Genomic DNA, 27,874 nt, shown 5'->3' on the forward strand with positions numbered 1-27,874 from the left:
GTTTCTAGTGCCATCCCTGTGGTAAAAAGGGCGAGAATTATTATGGAATTGAAAAGAGAGATTAAGGAAATGTGTGCAAAGTGGGCTGAACGGCAAACCTTTACAGATGAAAATCACCCTGACACAGCTACTGCAAGCCGTGTTGGCAACCTGTACAGTGACAATGTTATGGCCCATTTTAGGAAAGTCTTGAAGGAATGGGAGGTACATAGCTCTATGGACAGATTTGTTGTGCGACAGAGGTCCAGTGACTCTCAAGCTGGTCCTAGTGGCATTAAAAGAAGAAGGGAAGTAACCCCAGAAAAGGACTTGCTACTTCAAGTCCTAATGGAAGGGGATTCCCCTTCTAAACAATAACTTCCACACACACCCCCCCTCCCATCCTATCAATCACCACCAGATCTTCAATAAAGGTAAGTGTCATGTATTCTATTCTTAGTAGAGTAGTAATTGTGCATGTCGTCTTCAATTTGTATTAAAATTAATATTTCATGTGGTAAAAAAAAAAAAAAAATTCATACTTTGGGGTGTCAGGAACGGATTAATTTAATTTCCATTATTTCTTATGGGGAAAATTAATTCGGCTAACGATAATTTCGGCTTACGATGAGCTCTCAGGAATGGATTAATATCGTAAGGCGGGGGTCCACTGTATATGTATTGTAGAAAGTCTGAATAAATAATAGGTATAATTGAACAACTGCTATATTAACTAACGCAGTAAAGTGAAGTGCTGTAAAGTGGGGCCTTCCTACATTCTATGAACTGGTTATAAAAAAAAACTCAGTATCTAGATTTTAATTTTGTCTTTCAAAGAAATCTTAAAAATAATATATTCATCCTTCAAAAATTTGACCTACCCATCCAAGTTAGAACAGGATGTAGTGCTTTATGACTTGTTGAACCCCCCCCCCTTTTTTTTTTTTGTTCGTTTGTTTGTTTAACTGTACCCACTGCTCCATACTTGTCCCATGTCTGTTTCACTCGAGTATTTGCAGGTAGAGCAGCACACCTTCTCCATACTTCTTTTTGCCACAAGTTCAAGGAGAACAGAACAGTTAATTCTCTAGCTATAATGGACAGTATTAAACAGGTAAGATTATAAAGTAAGGTGGTGCTTAAGCTTTCCAAATAATGTATTTCTGTTGATCAGTAGAGAGATATTGCTTATTAACCCGTAAACGGTCCAAACGTATATATACGTTTTTTCAACATTTGAAAGTATGTAAAAAAAGTAGATCTTTTTGTTTTTTTACATTTGAAAATGTGTAAAAAAACTTTGATCTACTTTTTTTTTTTTATATTTGAAAATATGTAAAAAAAACGTAGATCTACTTTTGTAGCACTACACATGTGAACGTAGATCTGCTTGGACCATTTACGGGTTAATATGTTTCCATTTGGTGAATTCATTACAGAAAAAGTATTCAAGTCATTAGAAAATACAGTGGAACCCTAGTTTTCATCTGCTCCAGTTATCATACAGTTCAGTTTTCGACCACATTTTTTGGCGAAATTTTCCCCGTTTTTGTACATCCACTCAGAAATCGTCCGTACCAGATGTGTCCGCCTGCCTGCGGGACGCAGCCACTCATACATTCATGACTCGGTCTGCCTTTATTACTCGTTCAGTGAGCCAGAATGTGTCCTCCAGAAGGATTTTGAAAGGTTTGAGGCTGACCCTGACGACCTTTTGCCTGTTGTGGAATCTATTGTGTCTTTGGGGAAGTTCATAGAGTTGGCGGTGAGTGGCCAGGATGTGGAAGAGTTGGTGGACGACCACAGGGAAGAGCTAACCACTGAAGAGCTGAAAGACCTTCATCTGGAACAGAAGACCTTAGCTGAAGAAATTGCTTCAGAGGAGGAGGAAGAGAGAGGGGAGAACATGCTTTCTTCAGCAATTAAGGACATTTGTGCAAAGTGGAGTGAGGTGCAAAGTTTTGTGTAGAAATATCACCCTAACATACACCAACAAGAGTCTTCAATAAAGGTAAAAGTGATGTTAAATGTTCATTTATCCATTTCATTAGTCATTTATATTTCTCATTCTTTTCTGTATGTAAAACTATAGTTATTCTCCATAAAATGTATTTTTTGTTAATACACCTACCATCCAACTTAAGACCGAGTTCGGTTCCGAGAAACCGGTCGTAAGTCGAACTTTACTACTGAATATCAACATCACATTTTTCTAATGACTTTATTTTATTGTTTTATTTTGGTATTTCATGTTTTACTTTTCTTTTTATGCTGTTAGTACTGTACTTTATACTGTAAGGTTTACCTGGAGAGAGTTCCGGGGGTCAACGCCCCCGCGGCCTGGTCTGTGACCAGGCCTCCTGGTGGATCAGAGCCTGATCAACCAGGCTGTTACTGCTGGCTGCACGCAAACCAACGTACGAGCCACAGCCCAGCTGGTCAGGAACCGATTTTAGGTGCTTGTCCAGTGCCAGCTTGAAGACTGCCAGGGGTCTGTTGGTAATTCCCCTTATGTATGCTGGGAGGCAGTTGAACAGTCTCGGGCCCCTGACACTTATTGTATGGTCTCTTAACGTGCTAGTGACACCCCTGCTTTTCATTGGGGGGATGTTGCATCGTCTGCCAAGTCTTTTGCTTTCGTAGTGAGTGATTTTCATGTGCAAGTTCGGTACTAGTCCCTCCAGGATTTTCCAGGTGTATATAATCATGTATCTCTCCCGCCTGCGTTCCAGGGAATACAGGTTTAGGAACCTCAAGCGCTCCCAGTAATTGAGGTGTTTTATCTCCGTTATGCGCGCCGTGAAAGTTCTCTGTACATTTTCTAGGTCAGCAATTTCACCTGCCTTGAAAGGTGCTGTTAGTGTGCAGCAATATTCCAGCCTAGATAGAACAAGTGACCTGAAGAGTGTTATTATGGGCTTGGCATCCCTAGTTTTGAAGGTTCTCATTAACCATCCTGTCATTTTTCTAGCAGATGCGATTGATACAATGTTATGGTCCTTGAAGGTGAGATCCTCCGACATGATCACTCCCAGGTCTTTGACGTTGGTGTTTCGCTCTATTTTGTGGCCAGAATTTGTTTTGTACTCTGATGAAGATTTAATTTCCTCGTGTTTACCATATCTGAGTAATTGAAATTTCTCATTGTTGAACTTCATATTGTTTTCTGCAGCCCACTGAAAGATTTAGTTGATGTCCGCCTGGAGCCTTGCAGTGTCTGCAATGGAAGACACTGTCATGCAGATTCGGGTGTCATCTGCAAAGGAAGACACAGTGCTGTGGCTGACATACTTGTCTATGTCGGATATGAGGATGAGGAACAAGATGGGAGCCAGTACTGTGCCTTGTGGAACAGAGCTTTTCACCGTAGCTGCCTCGAACTTTACTCTGTTGACGACTACTCTCTGTGTTCTGTTAGTGAGGAAATTATAGATCCATCGACCGACTTTTCCTGTTATTCCTTTAGCACGCATTTTGTGCGCTATTACGCCATGGTCACACTTGTCGAAGGCTTTTGCAAAGTCTGTATATATTACATCTGCATTCTTTTTGTCTTCTAGTGCATCTAGGACCTTGTCGTAGTGAGACAATAGTTGAGACAGATAGGAGCGACCTGTTCTAAACCCATGTTGCCCTGGGCTGTGTAACTGATGGGTTTCTAGATGGGTGGTGATCTTGCTTCTTAGGACCCTTTCAAAGATTTTTATGATATGGGATGTTAGTGCTATCGGCCTGTAGTTCTTTGCTGTTGCTTTACTGCCCCCTTTGTGGAGTGGGGCTATGTCTGTTGTTTTTAGTAACTGTGGGACGACCCCCGTGTCCATGCTCCCTCTCCATAGGATGGAAAAGGCTCGTGATAGGGGCTTCTTGCAGTTCTTGATGAACACGGAGTTCCACGAGTCTGGCCCTGGGGCAGAGTGCATGGGCATGTCATTTATCGCCTGTTCGAAGTCATTTGGCGTCAGGATAACATCAGATAGGCTTGTGTTAACCAAATTCTGTGGCTCTCTCATAAAAAATTCATTTTGATCTTCGACTCTCAGTCTGGTTAGCGGTTTGCTAAAAACTGAGTCATATTGGGACTTGAGTAGCTCACTCATTTCCTTGCTGTCATCTGTGTAGGACCCATCTTGTTTAAGTAGGGGCCCAATACTGGACGTTGTTCTCGACTTTGATTTGGTATAGGAGAAGAAATATTTTTTTGTGTTTCTTTCGATTTCATTTATGGCTTTTAGTTCTTCCCGCAATTCCTGACTCCTGTAAGATTCCATTAGCTTAAGTTCGATGCTTGCTATTTCTCTTGACCAGTGTCTCCCTACGCATTTCAGATATATTGACCTCTTTTAGCCGCTCTGTTATTCTTTTCCGTCGCCTGTAAAGGGAGCGCCTGTCTCTTTCTATTTTACATCTACTCCTCCTTTTTCTTAGAGGAATAAGCCTTGTGCATACATCGAGTGCCACCAAGTTAATCTGTTCTAGGCATAAGTTGGGGTCTGTGTTGCTTATATATCTTCCCAGCTTATATCGGTTAGGACTTGGTTTACTTGGTCCCACTTTATGTTTTTGTTATTGAAGTTGAATTTGGTGAATGCTCCCTCGTGACTAATCTCATTATGTTGGTCTGGGGCTCCACGCATACATGTCTGAACCTCAATTATGTTGTGATCTGAGTATATTGTTTTTGATATGGTGACATTTCTTATCAGATCATCATTGTTAGTGAAGATGAGGTCTAGTGTATTCTCCAGTCTAGTAGGCTCTATTATTTGCTGGTTTAAATTGAATTTTGTGCAGAGATTTAAAAGCTCGTGTGAGTGTGAGTTTTCATCAGAGCTGCCTCCGGTGTTATTACTGCAACAATATTATTTGCTATATTCCTCCACTTTAGGTGCCTTAAGTTGAAATCCCCCAGGAGCAAGATGTTGGGTGCAGGAGCTGGAAGATTTTCCAGACAGTGGTCAATTTTTAACAGCTGTTCCTGGAATTGCTGGGATGTTGCATCCGGAGGCTTGTAGACTACCACAATGACTAGGTTTTGGTTCTCGACCTTTACTGCTAAAACTTCCACTACATCATTTGAGGCATTAAGCTGTTCTGTGCAAACAAGTGACTCTGCAATGTACAGGCCACCCCCCCCCCTTTTGCCTGTTCACTCTGTCACATCTGTATAGGTTGTAACCTGGGATCCATATTTCGTTGTCCAAGTGATCCTTTATGTGGGTCTCAGTGAAAGCCGCGAACATTGCCTTTGCCTCTGCAAGCAGTCCACGGATGAAAGGTATTTTGTTGTTTGTTGCTGGCTGTTTGTTGCCTGTATATTTGCAAAGAAGAATGTCATCGGACTGGTGGTATTGTTGGTACTGGGGGGGGGGATTTTTTTTCCAGCATTAGTATCTGTATCTGTTGGTTTGGACTGGAGGCCATCGACTGTGGTTCCACTCCAGGAATGACTGGATTTGGTGTACGATTTCTGCCATTTCCTGCCAGTTTTTTTTCCTTCCTGGCACTAAAAAACCTCTCCCTCTTGAGTGGTTGTGGCTACCCAGGTTTTCCCATGGCCTGGATGTTTAGAATAAACACTGTGTACAACACAAATAGTTGTTTATTTCCCAGAAATTTGGCATAAAAAACACGGTCGTAAGTCGAGTGGTCGTAAACCGAGCAGGTCGTAAGTCGGATGGTAGGTGTATTTTTGGGCGTTTGGAACAGATTAATTGAATTTGCGTTATATCTTGTGGGAAATATTACTTCAGTTTTCGTACAAATCAGTTTTCGGCCGACCTCCTGGAACGGATTAAAGGTGAAAACTGGGGTTCCACTGTAGTTGAACAAGATAAGTGTTGAATTAAAATGAGTTTTTTGTTGATGCTTTTATTTCTTCAGTTATCTGTGTATTAATAGTACTATCTATGCATATTCTCATTGAGAGGGCAGGTACTGTGGATATTGTGAGTGTAAAACATTGGGATAAACTTCCATTATTAATTATATGCATTGAAACAATATGTAGTATGTCTCATTGGGCCACTTGTATTTCCTGACTCCTCTATCTAATATTTCATTTGCATGCACATTAAATCCATAATGCATATACAGTCTTTAAAAAATTTTCTGGCATACAGTAGGGCCCCACTTACACAGCAGGTTAGGTTTCAGGCTACTGCCGAAAAGCAGACATTGCCAGAAAGCAGAACGCCATTTTTCCACTTATAAATGCCAGATAAGTTTACACTAACATATATTAAGTTAGCAATAGAACTAGGCATTAAAAACAATAAAAAGTAAAATACACACACAGTACACTCATTATTTACCTCAAAATATTCATAGTCCTAATGTAGGGCAAAAGGTGAGTAGTATTTACTGTAAGAAGTTAGGTGTGGTAGCCCTCCTGGCCACCCACACCCACACATAATATACTACGACGATGCTTAAAGCTTCATAGTGATAAAATGCATATACAGTAAACTCATTACTTACTTAGTCTTAATGTAGGGTGAAAGGTGAAAAGTATTTATTTGTAGAAAGTCGTGTGGTAGGTAGGGAAGCCTGCCTGGCCACCCCACCCACTATGTAAACAAACAGACGATGCATCTGGTTATGGTTCATAAACATTCATACAAACACCTTACATTGTGTACAAGTTGTCTCCACAGTGGTACAGCAGAATAAATTAAGGCCAACACTTCAATTCTCATGTAATTTTTAGAAGGAATGATCTGACAAATTATTATTATTATTACAAATTATTATTATTACAAATTATTATTACAAATTATTATTATAATCATAATAATCACTAAACCCACAAGGATTGTGAATTACTATATATAGAGTGAAGGCATATGAAAGGAATATTTATCTACAGTTATCCCCCAGTGTTTGACTAGAGAGAACGCAATTCTTCCGACACTCCTACAAAACCGCTTTGTAAACAAATCGTATACTATTTGTTAATTTTTATTTTGTGGGTGTATGTATAATGTTTATATGCTATGTAACATGTTTCTTATATAATTTTGAAGAAAATATCATAGAAGGATTAATGAAAATGTTTATATTACTGTAAAATAAGACATTTAATGTGCCCAAGAGAGATTATTACCTAGTACAGTGGACCCCCGCTTTACGATCAGCTCCCAATGCGACTAATTATGTAAGTGTATTTATGTAAGTGCGTTTGTACATGTATGTTTGAGGGTCTGAAATGGACTAATCTAATTCACAATATTCCTTATGGGAACAAATTCGTTTAGTAATGGCACCTGAACATACTTCTGGAATGAAATAATATCGTAAACGGGGGGTCCACTGTACAGTGGACCCCCGCATAACAATCACCTCCGAATGCGACCAATTATGTAAGTGTATTTATGTAAGTGCGTTTGTATGTGTATGTTTGGGGGTCTGAAATGGACTAATCTACTTCACAATATTCCTTATGGGAACAAATTCGGTCAGTACTGGCACCTGAACATACTTCTGGAGTGAAAAAATATCGTTAACCGGGGGTCCACTGTATTACTATACCATCATGAGTAGAGAGACTTAGTGATTTTAATGTGTACCCTCACTCCAGCACAATGTGTAAGTATTTTTAGGTACAGGTACACATAAGCATAATTATCAGAGTACATACACATAAAATACGAAATAACTTTTAAACATTTGAAATTATGGACAGTTTCCAAACATACAGTAATAGATGTGTTCACGGAGAATGTAAACAAACCGGGTGGGCCGCGCCATATTTGAAAAACTACTTGCTGTATAGCAAATTTTGGTCATAATTTGAAATCACCGTATTAGTGGAACGCCGTAAGGCGAAACGCCATAAAGCGAGGCCCTACTGTAATTGATTTGCATTATGCAAATAAGATTTCATTCATGTGTATGAGAGATTGAAATAGAATTTAAAATTATAGATAGGAACTAAGATTAACTCACGACAGTCTCCTGCTGAGGTAGGGTGACATAAAAAAAAAAAAGGAAACAAATCACCATTACTCATTCACTCTGTCTTGACAGTAGTGCACAGACAGCATTCAAATGACCCTCTGAATGCAATATCCCTCCCCCCTCCTCCAGAGTGCATACACTTACTTCCAACTTCCAGGACTCAAATCCAGCTGCTGTAACTGGTTTTCCTGGGTCCATTAACCCTTTGAGGGTCGAGAGGTCCTCTCCCAAACTCGTTCTCAGGGTCGAAAATTTTTTGAAAAAATAAAAAAAAAACAATGAAATGAAAGAGAATCTTTTTGCAATCATAATGACACCAAAAGTATGAAATTTGATGGAAAACTTACAGAATTGTGCTCTTGCGAAGTTAGCGGTCTCAATGATCTGTACGTATCAGCGATTTTGCTCACTTTGAGCCCTATTTTCAGCCAATTCCAGTATTGCAGTCGACTAAAATCATAGCTATTTTGCCAGAACTCCCTTTGTTCTATCAATTGAGCACAAGAAACCACCCATTTACCAATTTCAACTACCCAATACAGTTGTCAGAAATTGGCAATTTGGGCAGTTTCACACAAATTTCAAAAGATGCCAATTTCAAAATAGGGTCCAGAATAAACAAGACAGACATTCATGGCACTAAAATAGCATTTTATCTCTTCATTAGTCACGTCTTTAGGCCCCTCTTACATTACTTTTGCTTCCCATTTTGAATTTTTATTCTCACAGAAAATAGAAGGTTTTCTATTATGTATACTACTGCATCATTGTAAAAACAGTGTAAGTGATATCAGCGAACTTGTGAAAGAGTATTAGACTCACTAGTTGATGTGTATTGGATGCGTGGCGTGATATGTTTACTCTTGAACATTGACAAAAATCACTAGAAAGTTGCTGTTTTAAACCAAAAATACAGTTGGAGTTTTTTTTTCTCATTATGCACTGTGTGCTTCAGGATTTTTTTTTATACTGCACACACTGACAATGCAGACCCATTCTTTCATATGTAAGCCTGCCAGCTTTCTTCCACCAGATTTGATGGCACTAGAATTTAGGCTTACAAGTACTTGACTGACCCTGGCTGCAGTGACTCACTTGTATGTGACCAACCCTCGAAGGGTTAACCCTTTCAGGGTTTCAGCCGTACTAGTACAGCTTACGCACCAGGGTTTTTGACGTACTAGTACGCCTAAATTCTAGCGCCCTCAAATCTAGTGAGAGAAAGCTGGTAGACCTTCATATGAAAGAATGGGTCTATGTGGTCAGTGTGCGTGGTATAAAAAAAATCCTGCAGCACACAGTGCGTAATGAGAAAAAAAAACTTTGACCGTGTTTTTGGATTAAAACAGCGACTTTGCACTGTATTTTCGTATGGTATTTATTATTGTATTCTAGTTTTCCTGGTCTCATTTTATAGAATGGAAGACATATTACAGAAATTGAGATGATTTTGACTGGTTTTACAAAGAAAACTACCTTGAAATTGCACTCAAAGTAGAAAAAATGTTCGATTTTTACCAAAGTTCAAAAGTAAGCAAATCATGCTATGCATCCAATACATGTCAACTGGTGAGTCTAATATTCTTTCACAAGTGCGCTGATAATATTTATACCATTTCTACACCAATGCAGTAGTCTGCATAACAGTAAATCTTCTATTTTTTGTGAGAATAAAAATTCAAAGTGGAAAGCAAAAGAATGCAAGAGGGGCATGGGGACGTGACTAATGAACAGAGGAAATGTTATTATAGTCCCAAGAATTTCTTTCTTGTTTATTCTGGACCCTATTCAGAAATTGGCATCTTTTGAAATTTGTGTGAAATTGACAAAATTGCTAAATTCTGACCACTGTACTGTATTGGATAGTTGAAATTTGTAAATTGGTAGTTTCTTGTACTCATTCGATAGAAAAAATGGATTTCTAGCGAAATAGTTATGATTTTTGTCGACAAGTATACTGGAATTGGCTGAAAATAGGGCTCAAAGTGGGCAAAATCACCAATGCATAAACATCGTCGAGATCGCTAACTTCGCGAGAGCATAATTCCGTAAATTTTAAATCAAATTTCATACTTTTGGTGTCATTATGATCGGGAAAAGATTCTCTATCTTTTCATAAGAATTTTTTTTTTTTAACCCTTTGACTGTTTACGCCGTATAAATACGTCTTACGCGCCACTGTTTCTGACATATATACTCAATAATTCTAGCGGCTTCAAATCAAGCGGGAGAAAGCTGGTAGGCCCACACGTGAGAGAATGGGTCTGTGTGGTCAGTGTGCACCACATAAAAAAAATCCTGCAGCACACAGTGCGTAATGAGAAAAAAAAAACTGATCGTTTTTTTGGATTAAAACGCCGACTTTGAGGTGTATTTCCGTATAGTATTTATCATTGTATTCGCATTTTCATGGTCTTAGGTGATAAAATGGAAAACATATTACAGAAATAGAGATGATTTTCATTACTTTGACGATGAAAACGACCTTGAAACTGAGCTCAAAGTAGTGGAAATGTTCAATTTTTACCAATGTTCAGGAGTAAACAAATCACACCACACGTCCAATACGCGTCAACTGGGGCGTCTAATATTCTTTCACTAGTGCACTGATATTATTTATACCATTTTTACAATAATGCAGTAGTCTGCATAACAGTAAATTTTGTATTTTTTTTGTATGAATAAAAAATCAAAATAGAAAGCAATAATAATATAAGAGGGGCCTAGAGATGTGACTAATGAACAGAGGATATGTTATTTTAGTGCCAAGAATGTCTACCTTGTTTATTCTGGACCCTATTTTGAAATTGGCATCTTTTTTAATTTGCGTGAAATTGGCCAAATTGCCAATTTCTGACCACAATATTGGGTAGTTCAAATTGGTAAATGGGCAGTTTCTTGTGCTCAGCTGATGTATAAAATGGAGTTCTAAAGAAATACCTATGAGTTTGGTCAACTGGAACAACAGAATTGGCTGAAAACAGGGTTCAAAGCCGGTGAAATCGCCGATACGCATATGTCACCGAAACCGCTAACTTTGCGGGAGCGTAATTCCATGAGTTTTCGACCAAATTTCGAACTTTTGGTGTCATCACCATCGGGAAAAGATTCTCTTTTTTTTTTTTTTTTTTTTTTTTTTTTTTTTTCAAAAATTTATCGACATAGAAGGACAGTTTCAGAAAGGGGCCTGCGACAGTCAAAGGGTTAAATTTGGCCGACCCTGAGAACAAGTCTCTGAGAGGGCCTGTCGACCCGGAAAGGGTTAATAAAGGTTACCTTGCTCGCACTTCAATAGCACATCAATCCATAAAAACCACTTGTCTCCACTCAGACTGATCTTGCATGCTTCTACAGGTCTACAGGATGCTTTAAACCCCTAGCACTCAATCTCTCTTTTAGTCCCTCCATTTGACACTTCATAGGAAGATCTCCTAACCCTCTTTTATTCCTTCCCAGATTTATACACCATCTTGGTCATTCTATTCTGCTAAATGCTCAAACTACCTCAGTAACCACTCCTAAGCTCTGAATTACCTTGTACCTCTGGTAACCTCTTAGTGTCTTTTTTTTCTTTTATCTAAATGATTGTCATAATTTTTTTTTTTTAATTGCTGGCCCTCTTCCATAGAGTAGGGTGACTCAAAAGAGGAAACACATTTGCCATTATTTATTCAATCATTGACATTTTCAGTCATTGGGATTCTTTATTTTCTTTTAATCTCTTTTTCAAACTTAAACTGCTTCCCTCAGTCTACCCCTTTTTCTGTCCACCCTGTTTGTTTTCGTATCTCATGTTTATGCTATGGACATGTGTATCTTCTTCCTTAAGAATTTTAATTTGCATTCATATTCAGCTACTGTATACATTGATGGCTCTAAATCCTTTGACAGTGCTGTGTGACCCTTGTGGGTTTAGTACTTTTTTTGATTGTAATAATAATAGTAATAATACTAAATCCTTTGATGGTGTAGGATAAGCAGAAGTTTTTTCTGGATAACATGATACGTGGATGTGTACTGGATAAGGCTAGTATTTTAAAAGCAGTGTTTTTTCATTAATTAGAACTATCGCCTGTATTACTGCTCTACCCACATCTTCCTTTGTGGTAATCTCTGACTTTCAACATGCATTGCAAGCTCTTCAGTTCTTTGGTTCATTACAATCTATTGTTGTTTACATTCAAAGCTGGCTGTGTTGCCTCTGCAGCAAGCACAATGACATCTGCTGGATTCCTGGCTTTTCTGGTGTTCAAGGGAATGAATTTATAAAGTGCATGCACCAAGGTTCAAGCCTTAGCAATCTCTTACAGGGATTAGCCCTTTTCAGACTATTTTTCAAGTTTATTTTGAAGCATTCAGGATCATTGATAGCTGTACTGGTCCAGATTAGAGGACAACGGTAGTGCAGCCAGGATTTCGATCTGGGGAGAGGAGGTAGCTTAAAAATGATAAGATGCTGAAAAATCAAAGAAATAATCTCTTTAAAAATATATGATTATCAGTATTTATGTGAAATTTCTTTAACTTTCATGCTTCTGTGGTCACTTGTCAGTATGATAGTGAAAATTAGCCATTAATTGAAAAAAAGAGTATTTGCTTTAGCCCACCTATAGCTACACCACTGGAGGACAAGAATCTGTTATTGATCAAGCCACTGTTGAGTTCTTGGTCCACTTCTCATCACTGACAGATTTTAGAAACAGTTCTCACTAAAGAGAGGCCCTCCTCTATATAAGCACCAATCTTCCTGCCTGTGATTCTGATTCTTCAAGACAGTGGTGCTCATCACTTGCCCATCTCCTGTATATATATACTTCATATTATGTTCTTGTATTCCTCTTTAATCCTTTGACTGTTTCGGCCGTATATATACGTCTTACGAGCCAGTGTTTCGGACATATATATACTCAAAAATTCTAGCAGCTTCAAATCAAGCGGGAGAAAGCTTGTAGGCCTACTTGTGAGAGAATGAGTCAGTGTGGTCAGTGTGCGCTGTATAAAAAAATCCCGCAGCACGCAGTGCATAATGAAAAAAAAAAGACGACTATTTTTGGATTCAAATGCCAACTTTGAGGTGTATTTACGTATAGTATTTATGGATTTATTCTTATTTTCTCGATCTCAATTGATAGAATGGAAAACATATTACAGAAATAGAGTTGATTTTGATTAGTTTCACGATGAAAACGACCTTGAAATTTAGCTCAAAGTAACAGAAATGTTCAATTTTTGCCAATGTTCAAGAGTAAACAAATCACACCACGCATCCAATACACGTCAACTGGTGGGTCTAATATTCTTTCACAAGTGCACTGATATTATTTATATCATTCTTACAATAATGAAGTAGTCTGCATAACAGGAAATCTATTTTTTGTGTGAATAAAAAAATCAAAATAAAAAGCAAGAGTAATATAAGAGGGGCCTGGAGACGTGACTAATGAACAAAGAAAATTTTATTTTAGCGCCAGGAATGTCTGCATTGTTTATTCTGGACCCCATTTTTAAATTGGCATCTTTTATAACTTGCGTGAAATTGGCCAAATTGCCAATTTCTAACCACTTTATTGGGTAGTTGAAATCGGTAAATGGGCGGTTTCTTGTACTCAATCAATAGAACAAATGGAGTTCTAAAGAAATGGAACAGTGGAATTGGCTGAAAATAGGGCTCAAAGTCCACGAAATCGCCGATGCGTAACTATTGTCGAGATCGCTAACTTCGTGAGAGCGTAATTCCGTAAGTTTCCATCAAATTTCATACTTCTGGTGTCGATAGCATCGGGAAAAGATTCTCTATCATTTCATAAGATAAATTTTTTTTTTTTTTTTTTTTTCTAAAATTTTGCAACAGTGACAGTTATAGAAATGGGCCTGCCATATAAGTGGGGCCCTACTGTACAGTAGTGCCCTACTTTTAGGGCAAGTTAGGTTCCAGGCTATTGCCAGAAATATGCTTATAAATGCATATAAATAACAGACAACAAGTTTACACTAACTTATATTAAGTTAGCAATAGAACTAGGCATTAATAACAATAAAAAGTATAATACACACACAGTACACCCATTACTTACCTTAAAATATTTGTAGTCTTAATGTAAGGTGAAAGGCGAGTTTTATTTGTAGAAGTCAGGTATGGGAGGTATGGCAGCCAGCCAAGACAACCCTCCCTGCCCCACCAAACCCACATGTAATGTAAACAAACCAGGCGAAAATGTCTGGTGTTCGTTCATACATGTTTGTATTATACCATAATATGAACACTTTACATTGTGTACAAGTTGTCTCCACGTTGATAAAGTAGAATAAATAAAGACAAACACTTCCATTCTCATGTAATTTTTAGAAGAAATGATGCTCTGACAAATTATTATTAGAAGTTATTATTATTATAATCATAAAAAAGAAGTGCTACACCCAGAAGGGTCGTGAATAGCTATAGATAGAGTGAAGGCATACGAAAGGAATAAATTTCTAGTTACTGGTGTTTGACTAGAGTAAACGTAATTCTTTGACTCTCCAACCAAACGCTTGGTAAACAAATCTCATATTTATAAATAACAAAAAGGCACCGAACCGAAACGTCGTCGATAGCTTCTGTCTTTTATGTGCGGGTTATTTGTGTATTGTGTAAATCTCATATTTGTCAGTTTTTATACTGTGAGTGTATGTATCATGTTTGTATGTTACGTAGCGTGTTTTTATATAATTATGAAAAATATGGATGGATGGATTAATGGAAATGTCTATATTAACGTAATATACAACATTTAATGTGCCCAAGAGATTATATGGCACCGAGTAGAGAGACTTATTGATTTTAATGTGTACCTGCATGCCAGCACAGTGTGTAAGTATATTTAAGTTCAGGTACACATAAGTATCATTATCAGAGTACAATAGGGCCCCACTTATACTGCAGGTTAGGTTTCAGGCTACTGCCGGAAAGCAGACATCACCGGAAAGCAGAATGCCATTTTTTCGGCTTATAAATGCCAGGTAACAAGTTTACATTAATATATATTACTTTAGCAATAGAACTAGGCATTAAAAACAATAAAAAGTAAAATACACAAACAGTACACCCATTACTTACCTTAAAATATTTGTAGTCTTAATGTAGATTGAGAGGTGAGTTTAATTTGTAGGAAGTCAGGTTTGGGAAGTATGGAATCCAGCCAGGGAAGCCCTCCCCACCCCACCCACACAACGTAAACAAACCAGACAAACGCGTCAGGTTTTCGTCACTTTATATTGTGTACAAGTTGTCGCCATGTTGATACAGTAGAATAAATAAAAAGAAACACTCCCATTCTCATGTAACACCATTTTTAGAAGAAATGACGTCCTGAGTGAAAGCATACTTAGGTACAGGTACACATACGTATAAGTATCAGTTATAATAATAATGTAAGTATGTAGTCTGCCTGGGCTACATACCTGTACCTACCTACATAGCTACACGATATTTAATGTGGCCCAGAGCCATATTATTACCATCGACACCTCTTCAAGGGGGGCTCCTTGGCGTGGTGAAGAGGCTCTTGGTCTGAGGAATTAGACCTGTCGGTCTCCTTCCTCAGACCAAACCTAATTACCCCCCAATTCCCCGTTCCCTATCCCATCCTCCCCTTTTTCCTTTCCTCCTCCTTATCCCCACCCCTCCCTTTTGCCCTTCCTTTTTGGCCTTTGGGATTTTTTTTTTTTTTTTCCACAGGCACGCTAGTTCCTAGGTGGGGGAAAGGGTACCGGGGTCCATCCCATTCCGTTGAGGTTCTTGGGGGTGGTGTAGTTTGCCGTGGAATCTGGATTGCCTGGGGATGTCCCGATCCCTCTCCGGTATCCCGGAGGGTGGCTTTGGGTGTCTCTCGGGCGACGGGTGTATCTCTGGAAGCCACCTTTCGGATTCCGGGGGTGGTGGCCGAAGGAGGTATGCTTTGTGGCGGATTTCCGGCCGCCCTCTCTTTTGTCCACCGAGGTAGCTTGGCATATGTGAGGTTGCTATCCCGGATTGCCGGTTTACTAGCATGATGGGGAGGGTATGGCACGGGTTCCATGCTGCATCTGCGCTACTTGCGGTGCTGAGGTCCTCTTGGGCGCGGAGGGAGATTTCTGGCCCTTTCATTCCTCCTAGGAACTATCCCTCCCCGGTCCCCCCTTTTTTTATTCTTTTTTTTATTTTTATTTTATTTTCTTCTTTTTTTTTTCTTAAAAACAAAAAGAAAGAAGTAACCTAACCATGGCAGCCCTAGTCCATGAACCTGCTACCCCTGGGCCCCTTCTTGATACCGCACCCCGTTCTGACCCCGCCTCGTCTTTGGACCACTCTTCGGACACTCCTCATGCCTCTGTACCTCTTGCCAGTGCTGTTTCCTCACCCGCTTCAGGTACTGAGGCCTCGACTGACTCCTTCGATTTATCTGACCTTCGCTCTCCTCTGACTATGCTTCCGGCCTCTCCCTCTACGGTGCGGCAATTTTCAAATCGCCGGCCCGTTCCACGTCGGACCAACTCTGGTCCCACGCCTAAATGCCAACGACAATTACCTGCTGATGATACTTCTCCACCTTCTCGTTCTTCTCAGAAAAGATCGACACATCCTTCACTACTTTTCCACGCTTAGTTTCAGACTGCACAATGGACTAAATTCTTCACTTTACAACCGACTTCCTCTACTGCCTATCTTTCTGACCACAGTATTGGCAAGGCACTCCTACTCCATGTTGGTAAAGATATTTCTTTTCATGCTCTTAAGAGCGGTATGCGCATCATCACCGTACAGAATGCTACCCAGGCTCATGAGCTTTCACGTCTTTCCCATATCGATACTGTTCCTGTCACTATTGAAAAACATCATTCCCTCAATTCTTGTAGTGGTACCGTCATTCTGCCCCATACCATAGTTCAACAAAATTTCCAGACATGTGGCACTGACATTCTTGAACAGCTGGAACTCCAAGATCTCCCAATCCTCAAGGTAGACACTTCTGTTCTTCCTGCCCGCGGACGGAGACGATACCCTAGTAATGTGGCTCGTTTAACTTTTGACAGCCGTGAACTCCCATCTTCAGTTTATGTAGCAGGACATCGGTTACAAGTTCGAAAGGTGATCCCTACACCGCAACAGTGTAGAAATTGCTGGCGATTTGGCCATCCAGCGAAATATTGCAGATCTATCGACGAATGCCCGGTCTGTGGTGCCGATGACCATTCTAATACGTCTTGCAATCGACCTCCCTCTTGCCTTAATTGTCATGAGGCTCACCCTTCGTACTCTTGCCGTTGTCAAGTCTACTTAAACGAGCAGGAAATCCGTTACCTCAAAGAGGCAGAAGGTCTCCCTTATGCCATGGCAGTTTCTCATCTCCGCCTCCAAGGGAGACTACCTCGTGTTTCTTATTCCCGTGTTTCAAAACGTCCCCCCACTTATGGGATCCCATCTTCTGCAACCACCTCTGTGGTTACCTCTCCCATAGTCACTCCTGTATCTAATTCTTTTGCTGTCCTAGGCTCAGATGTCCCTACTTCAACGCTTCAGTCTGATCTCGCTTCTTCGTGTTCTCCCTCACAAGCCTCAGTAGCGACGAGATCTCGTATGACACCTCCTCCTAATCGTCCCTCTACTTCTCAAAAGTCAAAAAAAGGTCCATTAACACCTCCTACCCATCTTCCACCTCCTCATTTTACCTTCCCTGTCTCTGTACCTGGTTCTTCCCCTCTCACTGGCTCTGTTACAAGTGTAGAGGTTCACCCTCCTCCTCGTACTGTACCTTCCTCCCCTGTTCCCTCCCAAGTTTCTTCCTCTTCTGCCACCTCCCAGGTTTCTGCCTCTTCTGTCCCCTTCCACGCTTCTCCAGTTCCCTCCACTCTTTCGCCCCCCCCCTACCTTGGTACAGTCCATTACAGTTCCAATCTTTACTCATTCTCCCCCTACCATTTCCAATATTGTCTCCCATACGACGTCTCTGAATTCCGAAACACTTTAAGCAATCTCTGAATATATTGCAGAGACCAAGCCATCAATGCACACTGATCCACCCTCCGTTCCTTCTCTCTCCTCTGCTTCATCTGCGCAACTCCTTTCTTCACAGCGCACCATTCCTTCGCTGTTTGAACGTTTTCCACTGCCTCCGCATGTGGACTTTTCTAACCCCTCTAGTCCGTAGGAACCCTTACCTGCGGATTTCAGGTATCTTTATCATTGCCAAACATGGCCTATTTACAGTGGAATATACGCGGCCTCAGGGGTAATCGGGGTGAGCTTCAGATGTTACTCTCCCAGTTTTCCCCTGTTGGTGTTTGCTTACAGGAACCAAAATTACACTCTGCTGTTATCTCTCCCATCTCAGGCTATAATTTATTGTATTCTTCAGATCCTTTTCCTGATGGGACCTTTAATGAAAGTGCCCTTCTTCTACGCACTGATATTCCGTACCATCAGCTATTTGTTCGTACTTTGCTGCATTACACAGCAGCCTGTATCCACTTGCATAGGTGGTATACGCTCTGTTCTTTATATCTCTCTCCTTCTCGGGCATTATCTATTCCAGATCTTGCCTTTCTTGTTTCGTCATTACTGCCACCGATTCTGTTACTTGGCGATTTTAATGCCCACCATTTCCTCTGGGGGGGTCTCACTGTGATTCCCGTGGCATTCAGTTAGAGGCTTTTCTTGCCACCCACCCCCTCCATGTTTTAAATACAGGTACTCACACCCATTTTGATCCTTGGACTCACACTCTCTCTCGCATCGATCTCTCAGTCTGCTCTTCCTCCGCCGCATTAGACTTCACTTGGTCTGTTCTCTCGGACTTACATGACAGTGATCATTTTCCAATCATTCTTACTTCCCCTTCACATTCACCACCTCTTCGCATCCCACGCTGGCAATTTGATCAGGCAAATTGGAACCTTTACTCACACCTAACTGTTTTTAGAGAGGTTCCTTCTTCATCCTCCATCGATGAGCTTTTACACCTCTTCTCGTCCTCCGTTTTAACCGCAGCTTCTAATTGTATACTCCAAACTTCGGGCAGGCATTCTCAGAAATGCATGCATTGGTGGTCTCCTGCTTGTGCTCGTGCAGTACGTTTGAAACGAGCTGCATGGGGCAGGTACCAGTACAATAGAACCACGGAGAGACTTCTTGATTTTAAGCAGAAGCGTGCGATCGCTCGCCGTGTCATCCGTGACGCTAAACGCACTTGCTGGCGATATTATGTCTCCACCATCACCTCTGCTTCCTCTATGAGTGCAGTCTGGAAAAAAGTACGAAAACTGAGTGGTAAATATTCTCCTGACCCGGCTCCTGTTCTGCGGGTTGCCGGTGCTGATATAGCAAACCCACTAGATGTTGCCAATGAAATTGGCAATCATCTGGTCCGTATTTCTCAGGGACTCCATCTATGCCCCTCATTTCTTTCCTCAAAGTCTGCCAGAGAGTTAGCACCCTTGGACTTTTCTTCTCTCAGAGAAGAACAGTATAATGTGCCTTTTACACTTCAAGAACTGGAGGCAACACTCTCAGCTTGCCGATCATCGGCAGCTGGGCCCGACGACATTCATATTCGTATGCTACAACATGTACATCAGTCAGCCCTTGCAGTCCTATTACGCCTTTACAATCTTATTTGGTCACAAGGAGTTCTTCCACAGCTGTGGAAATCCGCCATTGTTCTCCCTTTCCGCAAACCAGGCACTACGGGACATGAAGCCTCCCACTATCGTCCCATTGCTCTTACCAGTGCAGTTTGCAAAGTGATGGAACGCCTAGTAAATAGACGTTTAGTGTGGCATTTAGAGACACACAACAATCTCTCCACTCGTCAATATGGCTTTCGTAAGGGACATTCTACCATAGACCCCTTACTACGCTTAGATACGTATGTTCGTAATGCCTTTGCGAATAACCACTCAGTTATTGCCATATTTTTTGACCTTGAGAAGGCATATGACACAACTTGGAGGTATAATATTTTAGCCCAAGCCGACTCCTTAGGCCTTTGAGGCAATCTACCATCCTTCCTTAAGAACTTTTTAACTGACAGGCATTTCCGTGTTCGGGTTAATAATGTGCTCTCCCCGGACTTTATCCAAGCTGAAGGTGTCCCCCAGGGATGTGTTCTGAGCACAACACTTTTTCTCCTTGCTATTAATGATTTGGCCTCTAGTCTTCCATCAAATATTTGGTCATCACTCTATGTTGATGACTTCGCTATTGCCTGTGCAGGCGCTGACTCATCTCATTACAGTTTCTCTCCAGCATGCAGTTGACTGTGTTTCCAATTGGGCCACCACACATGGGTTTAAATTTTCCAGCACTAAAACCCACCAAATTACTTTCACTAGACGCTCTGTCATCTCCGATCATCCGTACCTCTATGGCTCCCGTATCCCTGAACGTGATAGTCAAGTTTCTGGGCCTCCTCTTTGACCGTAGGTTATCCTGGAAACCTCACATTATCTCTCTGAAGGCAACTTGTCACAGCCGGCTGAACCTTCTTAACCCTTTGACTGTCGAAGGGCCCAATCCTGAAGTTGCTCCTGGTGTCGCAAAATATTCGAAAAAAAAAAATTATTTTTTCTTATGAAATGATAGAGAATCTTTTCCCGATTGTAAAGACACCAAAAAAACGAAATTTGATGGAAAACTGACGGAATTACGCTCTTGCGAAGTTAGCGACTTCGGCGATATTTAAAAATCGGCAATTTCGCCCACTTTGAGCCCTATTTTCGGCTAATTCCGTTATTCCAGTCAACCAAACTCATAACTATTTCTTCAGAACTCTATTTTTTCTATCGATTGAGCACAAGAAACTGCCCATTTACCGATTTCAACTACCCAATAACATGGTCAGAAATTTGCAATTTGGCCAATTTCACGAAAATTAAAAAATACGACAATTTCAAAATAAGGTCCAGAATGAACAATGCAGACATTCCTGGCTCTAAAATAAGATTTTCTTTGTTCATCAGTCATGTCTCCAGGTCCCTGTGATATTACTCTTGCTTTTTATTTTGAAATTTTATTCAAACAAAAAATAGAAGATTTACTGTTATGCAGACTACTGCAATACTGTAATAATTGTAAAAATTACATCAACCCATTCATGACTGCGTATTAGAATGGCTATTTGGACATTTATTGGACAATGACATCATTTGTTTACTTTTGAACATCGGCAAAAATCAAACATTTCCTGTACTTTGTGCTCCATTTCCAGGTTCTTTTTATAGTAAAATTAATCAAAATCACCTCCATTTCTATAATATAGTTTCCATTCTATCAAATGAGACCATGAAAACGAGAATAAAACCACAAATACTATACGAAAATAGACCACAAAGTCGGCATTTTAATTAAAAAAAACAGTCGGAGTTTTTTTTTTCTCATTATGCACTGCGTGCTCCAGGATTTTTTTTATGTGGTGCACACTGACCACACAGACCCATTCTCTCACATGTGGGCCTACTAGCTTTCTCCTGCCTGATTTGAAGCCGCTAGAATTTATGAGTATATATACGTCAAACACGGTACCTCACAAACGTATATATACGGCCGCGACAGTCAAAGGGTTAAAACCCTTGCTCATCTTTCATGGGGAGCTGATCGTCAAACCCTCCTTCGCCTACATTCCACCCTCATTTTATCGAAACTTGATTATGGTGACCAGATCTATTCAGCGGCATCTCCTGCTACTCTCTCTAGCCTTAACCCCATTCATCACCAAGGATTACGTTTATGCCTTGGTGCTTTTCGCTCTTCCCCTGTCGAGAGCCTATATGCAGAAGCGAACGTTCCATCCTTATCTGATTGCCGTGATGCCCATTGCCTTTGCTACTATGTACGCTCTCATGATCTCCGCAATCCTTCCATTTATAGAATGGTCACTGATATTAGTAGACATTCTTTATTTGTTCGCCGCCCGTTTACTCCGTCCCTTCTCTCTTCGCCTTCATTCACTCTTGTCTTCTCTTCAATTACCACCTCTCTATGTTCATGTAGCATCTCACTTTTCCCTACACCCCTGGGAAGTTCCAGCTGTTCGAGTCTGTTCTTTCTCTCTCCCTTGTTCGAAAGCCCAACTGTCTACCGTCGCTTCCCACTCTCTTTTTCTTGACCACTTCCACTCTCATTCTCATGCCATTGCTGTGTACACAGATGGCTCTTAATCTTCTGACGGCGTAGGATTCGCAGCAGTGTTTCCGGACAGCGTCGTACGAGGGCATTTACCATCTTCGGCTAGTATTTTTACTGCTGAATTGTATGCCATCCTTGCAGCACTTATCCTTATTGCATCTATGCCTGTGTCATCATTTGTGGTTGTCTCAGACTCCCTTAGTGCTTTACAGGCTATACAGAAATTTGATACACCTCACCCCTTAGTCCTCCGTATCCAACTTTGGCTACGCCGCATCTTTACCAAGCATAAAGATATTGTTTTTTGTTGGGTCCCTGGTCATGTCGACGTACAGGGCAATGAACAGGCAGACACTGCTGCGCGGTCAGCAGTACATGACCTACCAGTTTCATATAGAGGTATTCCATTTACGGACTATTTTGCTGCAATATCTTCCCACCTTCACACCCTTTGGCAACAACGTTGGTCTACTATGCTCAGCAACAAACTTCAATCTATTAAACCGAGTATAGGTTACTGGCCGTCTTCTTATCACCAGTGTCGAGGTTGGGAGACTACTCTCTCCCGTCTTCGCATTGGCCATACTCGTCTTACTCATGGATATCTCATGGAGAGGCGCCCTGCTCCTCTCTGTGAGAATTGCCAAGCTCCATTATCAGTTAGCCACATTCTGTTGGACTGCCCACTTTATCAACAAGCACGCAGAATTTACCTCCGTCGTCGTCTTCACTCCGCTGCTCTCTCTTTACCTTCCCTTCTCGCTTATGGACCCACCTTTCATCCAGACTCTCTCCTTGACTTTTTGACAACAGCTGACTTACTTCACAAATTCTGATACCTTCAGCCGTTTCTACTTCAATCTCTTGCTACAAATTCTGATACCTTCAGCCCTTTCTACTTCAATCTCTTGCTACCCTCTAACCCCGTACTATCCCCTGCCCCGCTGTTTTCTGTAACCTACTGATCATCCCTCCTCCCTTCTGCCATCCAATACCCTCGCTTCCTTCACTACCCTGCAGCGCTTAGCGCTTCTTTTTGATTATAATAATAATAATAATAATATAATGATTATAATAATATAATGCAGAGAATTCGTAGTTTGGAAGTTAGGAGGAGGTGCGGGATTACCAAAACTGTTGTCCAGAGGGCTGAGGAAGGGTTGTTGAGGTGGTTCGGACATGTAGAGAGAATGGAGCGAAACAGAATGACTTCAAGAGTGTATCAGTCTGTAGTGGAAGGAAGGCGGGGTAGGGGTCGGCCTAGGAAGGGTTGGAGGGAGGGGGTAAAGGAGGTTTTGTGTGCGAGGGGCTTGGACTTCCAGCAGGCATGCGTGAGCGTGTTTGATAGGAGTGAATGGAGACAAATGGTTTTTAATACTTGACGTGCTGTTGGAGTGTGAGCAAAGTAACATTTATGAAGGGATTCAGGGAAACCGGCAGGCCGGACTTGAGTCCTGGAGATGGGAAGTACAGTGCCTGCACTCTGAAGGAGGGGTGTTAATGTTGCAGTTTAAAAACTGTAGTGTAAAGCACCCTTCTGGCAAGACAGTGATGGAGTGAATGATGGTGAAAGTTTTTCTTTTTCGGGCCACCCTGCCTTGGTGGGAATCGGCCGGTGTGATAATAAAAAAAAAATAAAAAAAAATAATAATAATTACCATCGACACACCATGTTCACCAAGCTTAAGAGTTTCTAACAACTACCTTTAGATGCCATCATAAACAAAGGGAGAAATAATGAATAATTCATGCCGAGAATTGTAAACAAAAGCGTTATATATTAAGGGGAGTAACGTAATGTTTTCCCTCCACCCGGCAACCACACCTCCATAGTATATAAACAAAAGGTTTATATGCCATGTAACGTGTTTGTTATATAATTTTGAAGGAAATATCATAGATGGATTAATGAAAATGACTATATTGATGTAAAATAAGGTATTTAATGTGCCCAAGAGTGATTATTATTTGCATGAAGTAATGTTTTCCCTCCACTTGGCAATCACACCTCCACTGTATATAAACAGCATGTTTATATGCTATGTAAGAACATAAGAAAGAAGGAACACTACAACAGGCCTACTGACCCATGCGGAGCAGGTCCATGTCTCCCCCCGATTAGCCCAGTGACCCACCCAGTCTGGTCACCTCCACTCAAGGAAGGAGCACGATGCCAGACCCAGCAGCACAAGTTAGTCAGGTCCAACTCACACCCACCCACACCCGCTCATGTATTTATCTAACCTATTTTTAAAACTACACAATGTTTTAGCCTAAATCTTTCTTAACATCTTTCTTATATAATTTTGAAGAAAATATCATAGATGGATTAATGAAAATGTCTATATTAACATAAAATTAGACATTTTATGTGCCCAAGAGTGATTATTATTACTTAATAGAGAGGTGTGCTCATGGAGAATGTAAACAAACTGGGTGGCATGCTCCGTATTTGAAAGACCGCTTGCCGTATAGAAAGTTTTGGTCATAATTTGAGATCGCCGTATTAGCGGAATGCTGTAAGGCAAAACGCCGAAAAGTGGAGCCCTACTGTACATATAAAATATGCAATAACTTAAAATCACTTGAAATTTTTTAAAATTTGCAGACATAATAGATGTGCTCACGGAGAATGTAAAGAAACCGGGTAGGGTGTTCCATATTGCCGTATAGCAAATTTTGGTCATAATTTGAAATCACCGTATTAGCAGAACACCATGAGGTGAAACACCATAAAGCGGGGCCCTAATGTATATTTTCATATCACACTTCACGTATATTTATTGTTCAATAATACTAAAATACAAACATTTAAGAAATGTTAGCGAATGTAAATGACATTACTGGCTTCCACATAACCTGCTCAGATGTTTTCTCTGATATAATCCTAACCAAGCCAAAAAGACCATTTTGGGGGGTCCTACATATTTAGCATAAATTTACTTCAATGACATTTTCCCAATTGGTGTAAATTTACATCATCAACTTCATAGTTAAGGGTTAAAGAGAACGAGAAATAATTTGATGAAGTCTTCATCGGCAAAGTTGCAGTGTTGTGCAGCAGTCATCCTATGTGGGGAATTTATGGTGCACATATCCTTTTATGCAATAAGATCACAGTAAACAGGTGATATCACAATATGCAAAACAACTATACAAATATAATTCCTTGATAATGTGAGAAGTCATGAAAGTGCTTCGAATTTCGCTATTCTTTCACGGTAGTTGTTTTGCATACCCTTTTATATAGTAGAAGAATGCAGATAATAGTTTTAATACTTTTCACAGACAAAATTTAATATTTTCTTAAGCAAACTTTCATATTATAATGTCAGAGTTTATATTGGATGTTTCTCTTAACCAAAGTTTTCTAGTTTAATAAAGACTTGTAAATTATTAGTGTGCTATGGACATTAATGAATAATTTTCTTTAAACAATTTAATTTTCAGATGAAACATTCTCCAACCCCAGCACTAGCCTTTGGATTTTCTGGCCTTATACCTATTGCAGCAGCACCAGTGTTGATGATTGCCTCTGGAGGTTTTGACCCAAGTATTGCTGATACACAGCTTGTTTATGGTGCCGTGGTTTTATCCTTCCTGGGTGGTGTACGATGGGGGTTCACACTGCCAGAAGGTAGTTCACAACCTCCTGACTGGCATAATTTAGGATATAGCATGACTCCTCCTCTGATTGCATGGCTTGGGATTTTAGCCCCTTATTCTGTTGGGGTAGTTACTGTTATTGCTGGGCTTGGATTTGCTGGGTATATGGATCTAGCTATGTGGGGTTATCCAAATTGGTTTAAAGGATTAAGATTCTGTCTTACATTAGGTGCTGTACTTTCTCTCTGGACATGTTTTGTCTGTAAGTTTGTATTAGATGAAATTAAAGAAGAAGGGGAAGTTGTAAAAAAGTGATTGACGTAAATTGTATTGTCAAGAGTCACTGTTTTATATTTGCAATAAATATATGTTGAGATTAAAAATGCTTATTGTAAAAAGTTTTTTTAATGAAAATGCCACAGCTTAAATATTTTGGCTAATATACAGTGGTAAATGTTCATTTCAAGTAGGCCTGCAGAGGTTATATTTTTATGAACTAATATCATTTGATTGCATTCATTGTTAGTAATCAGGTGACATGTTTGTCAACCTTTATATTGGTGATGTAGTGGCATTAAAAAATATTAAAATTAGCCTATATCAGGAGGCTGGTGAAGACATTATTTCGAGTGACCATAAAAGAGTGGCACTGTACTACTGTAGTGGTAAATATAGGCTAAAAGTTAGCCCAGTAATGTAGACATAGAAAATGCGTGTTGTAAGTTATTCATGAAATTGTGATGTATGATTAATGGTACTTGAAACATTTATACAGAATAGACTAGAATAGTGTTTAAAATGTTTGCTTCAAGAATTCTTTGTCTTCCACCCTCTGGGTGGAGTTTCTTCAGTAAACGTGGTGTCAGATATGTAGGAAATCATTCTTATTGTTAATGTGTATATAGTAAAAATCCATTCAATAAATATCTAGATAATAAATTTCATGTTTTAATTAACCTATTATATGTGTTTATGTATTTGTATTAAAATGTTTACTAGTGTTCAAGACAACTCGGGTAATACATAATTGCCTAATTCAAAGTAAAAAATGTAGATCCCAATTACACTCGTATACTAATTTGGATCAATTTTGTTCTTCAGAGAAAAAAAGGTGTCACTTTATGGGTTTGAGGACAGTGAATATAGACGCTTAATTATGCATTGTTGCTTTAAGAAACTATGTTTTATACAATCATACTCCATGCCCTAATAATCATCCCTCCTTTTCTTGCTACCCAATACCCCTGCATGCTTCCCTGCCCTGCTGTGCTGTATGACACTTGTAGGTTTAGTGTTTCTTTTTGATTATAACAATACAATTGTGCCTTGTGAGTTTGAATTAAAAGCCTTTTCCCTGTACAGTTTATTTACTCAACTCCCTTCCCAGCACAAAGATACTGGCCTGTGTCTATATCTTTGTAAATACAACCCATTTGCAATTCTCAGCATCATTTCCGTATCCAACAATCCAAAATTACCATAGCAAAGAATAACTAGTTTTTGATACATATTTAATTTAACATTGTCCTGTCACATCGCAGTTCGAAAAACAGGCCTCTTCAAGGGGGGCTCCTTGGCGTGGTGAAGAGGCTCTTGGTCTGAGGAATTAGACCTATCGGTCTTCTTCCTCAGACCGAACCTAATTACCCCCCAATCTCCCCTCCCCTATCCCATCCTCCCCATCCTCCCCTTTTTCCTTTCCTCCTCCTCCTCCCCACTCCTCCCTTTTGCCCTTCCTCTTTTTGTCCTTTGGGATTTCTCCCACAGGCACGCTAGTTCCTAGGTAGAGGAAAGGACACCGGGGTCGATCCCATTCCGTTGAGGTTTCTTGGCGGTGGCGTAGTTTGCCGTGGAATCTGGATTGCCTAGGGATGTCCCGATCCCTCTCCGGTATCCCGGAGTAGCTTTGGGTGTCTTTTGGGCGACGGGTGTATCTCTGGAAGCCACCTTTCGGATTCCGGGGGTGGTGGCTGAAGGAGGTATGCTTTGTGGCGGATATCCGGCCGCCCTCTCTTTTGTCCACCGAGGTAGCTCGGCAGATGTGAGGTTGCTATCCCAGATTGCTGGTTTACTGGCATGAAGGGTAGGGTATGGCACGGGTTCCATGCTGCATCTGCGCTACTAGCGGTGTCGAGTCCTCTTGGGCGCGGAGGGAGATTTCTGGCCCTTTCATTCCTCCTAGGAACTATC

General features: G+C 40.4%; 1 protein-coding gene across 1 annotated transcript; it reads left to right on the forward strand.

The window, feature by feature from the left end:
- Positions 1 to 998: 998 nt before the first annotated feature.
- On the forward strand, positions 999 to 26,623 carry LOC128703461 (transmembrane protein 69; the record flags this gene model as incomplete). The annotated part of the gene is given in 2 exon segments (XM_070097845.1): positions 999 to 1,093; positions 25,529 to 26,623. Coding segments are annotated over 2 exon segments (566 nt in total), but the record flags the coding sequence as incomplete, so codon positions are not given.
- Positions 26,624 to 27,874: the final 1,251 nt, after the last annotated feature.

This window comes from Cherax quadricarinatus, chromosome 60 (genome assembly GCF_038502225.1).
Source record: "Cherax quadricarinatus isolate ZL_2023a chromosome 60, ASM3850222v1, whole genome shotgun sequence".
Classification (NCBI taxonomy): domain Eukaryota; kingdom Metazoa; phylum Arthropoda; class Malacostraca; order Decapoda; family Parastacidae; genus Cherax; species Cherax quadricarinatus.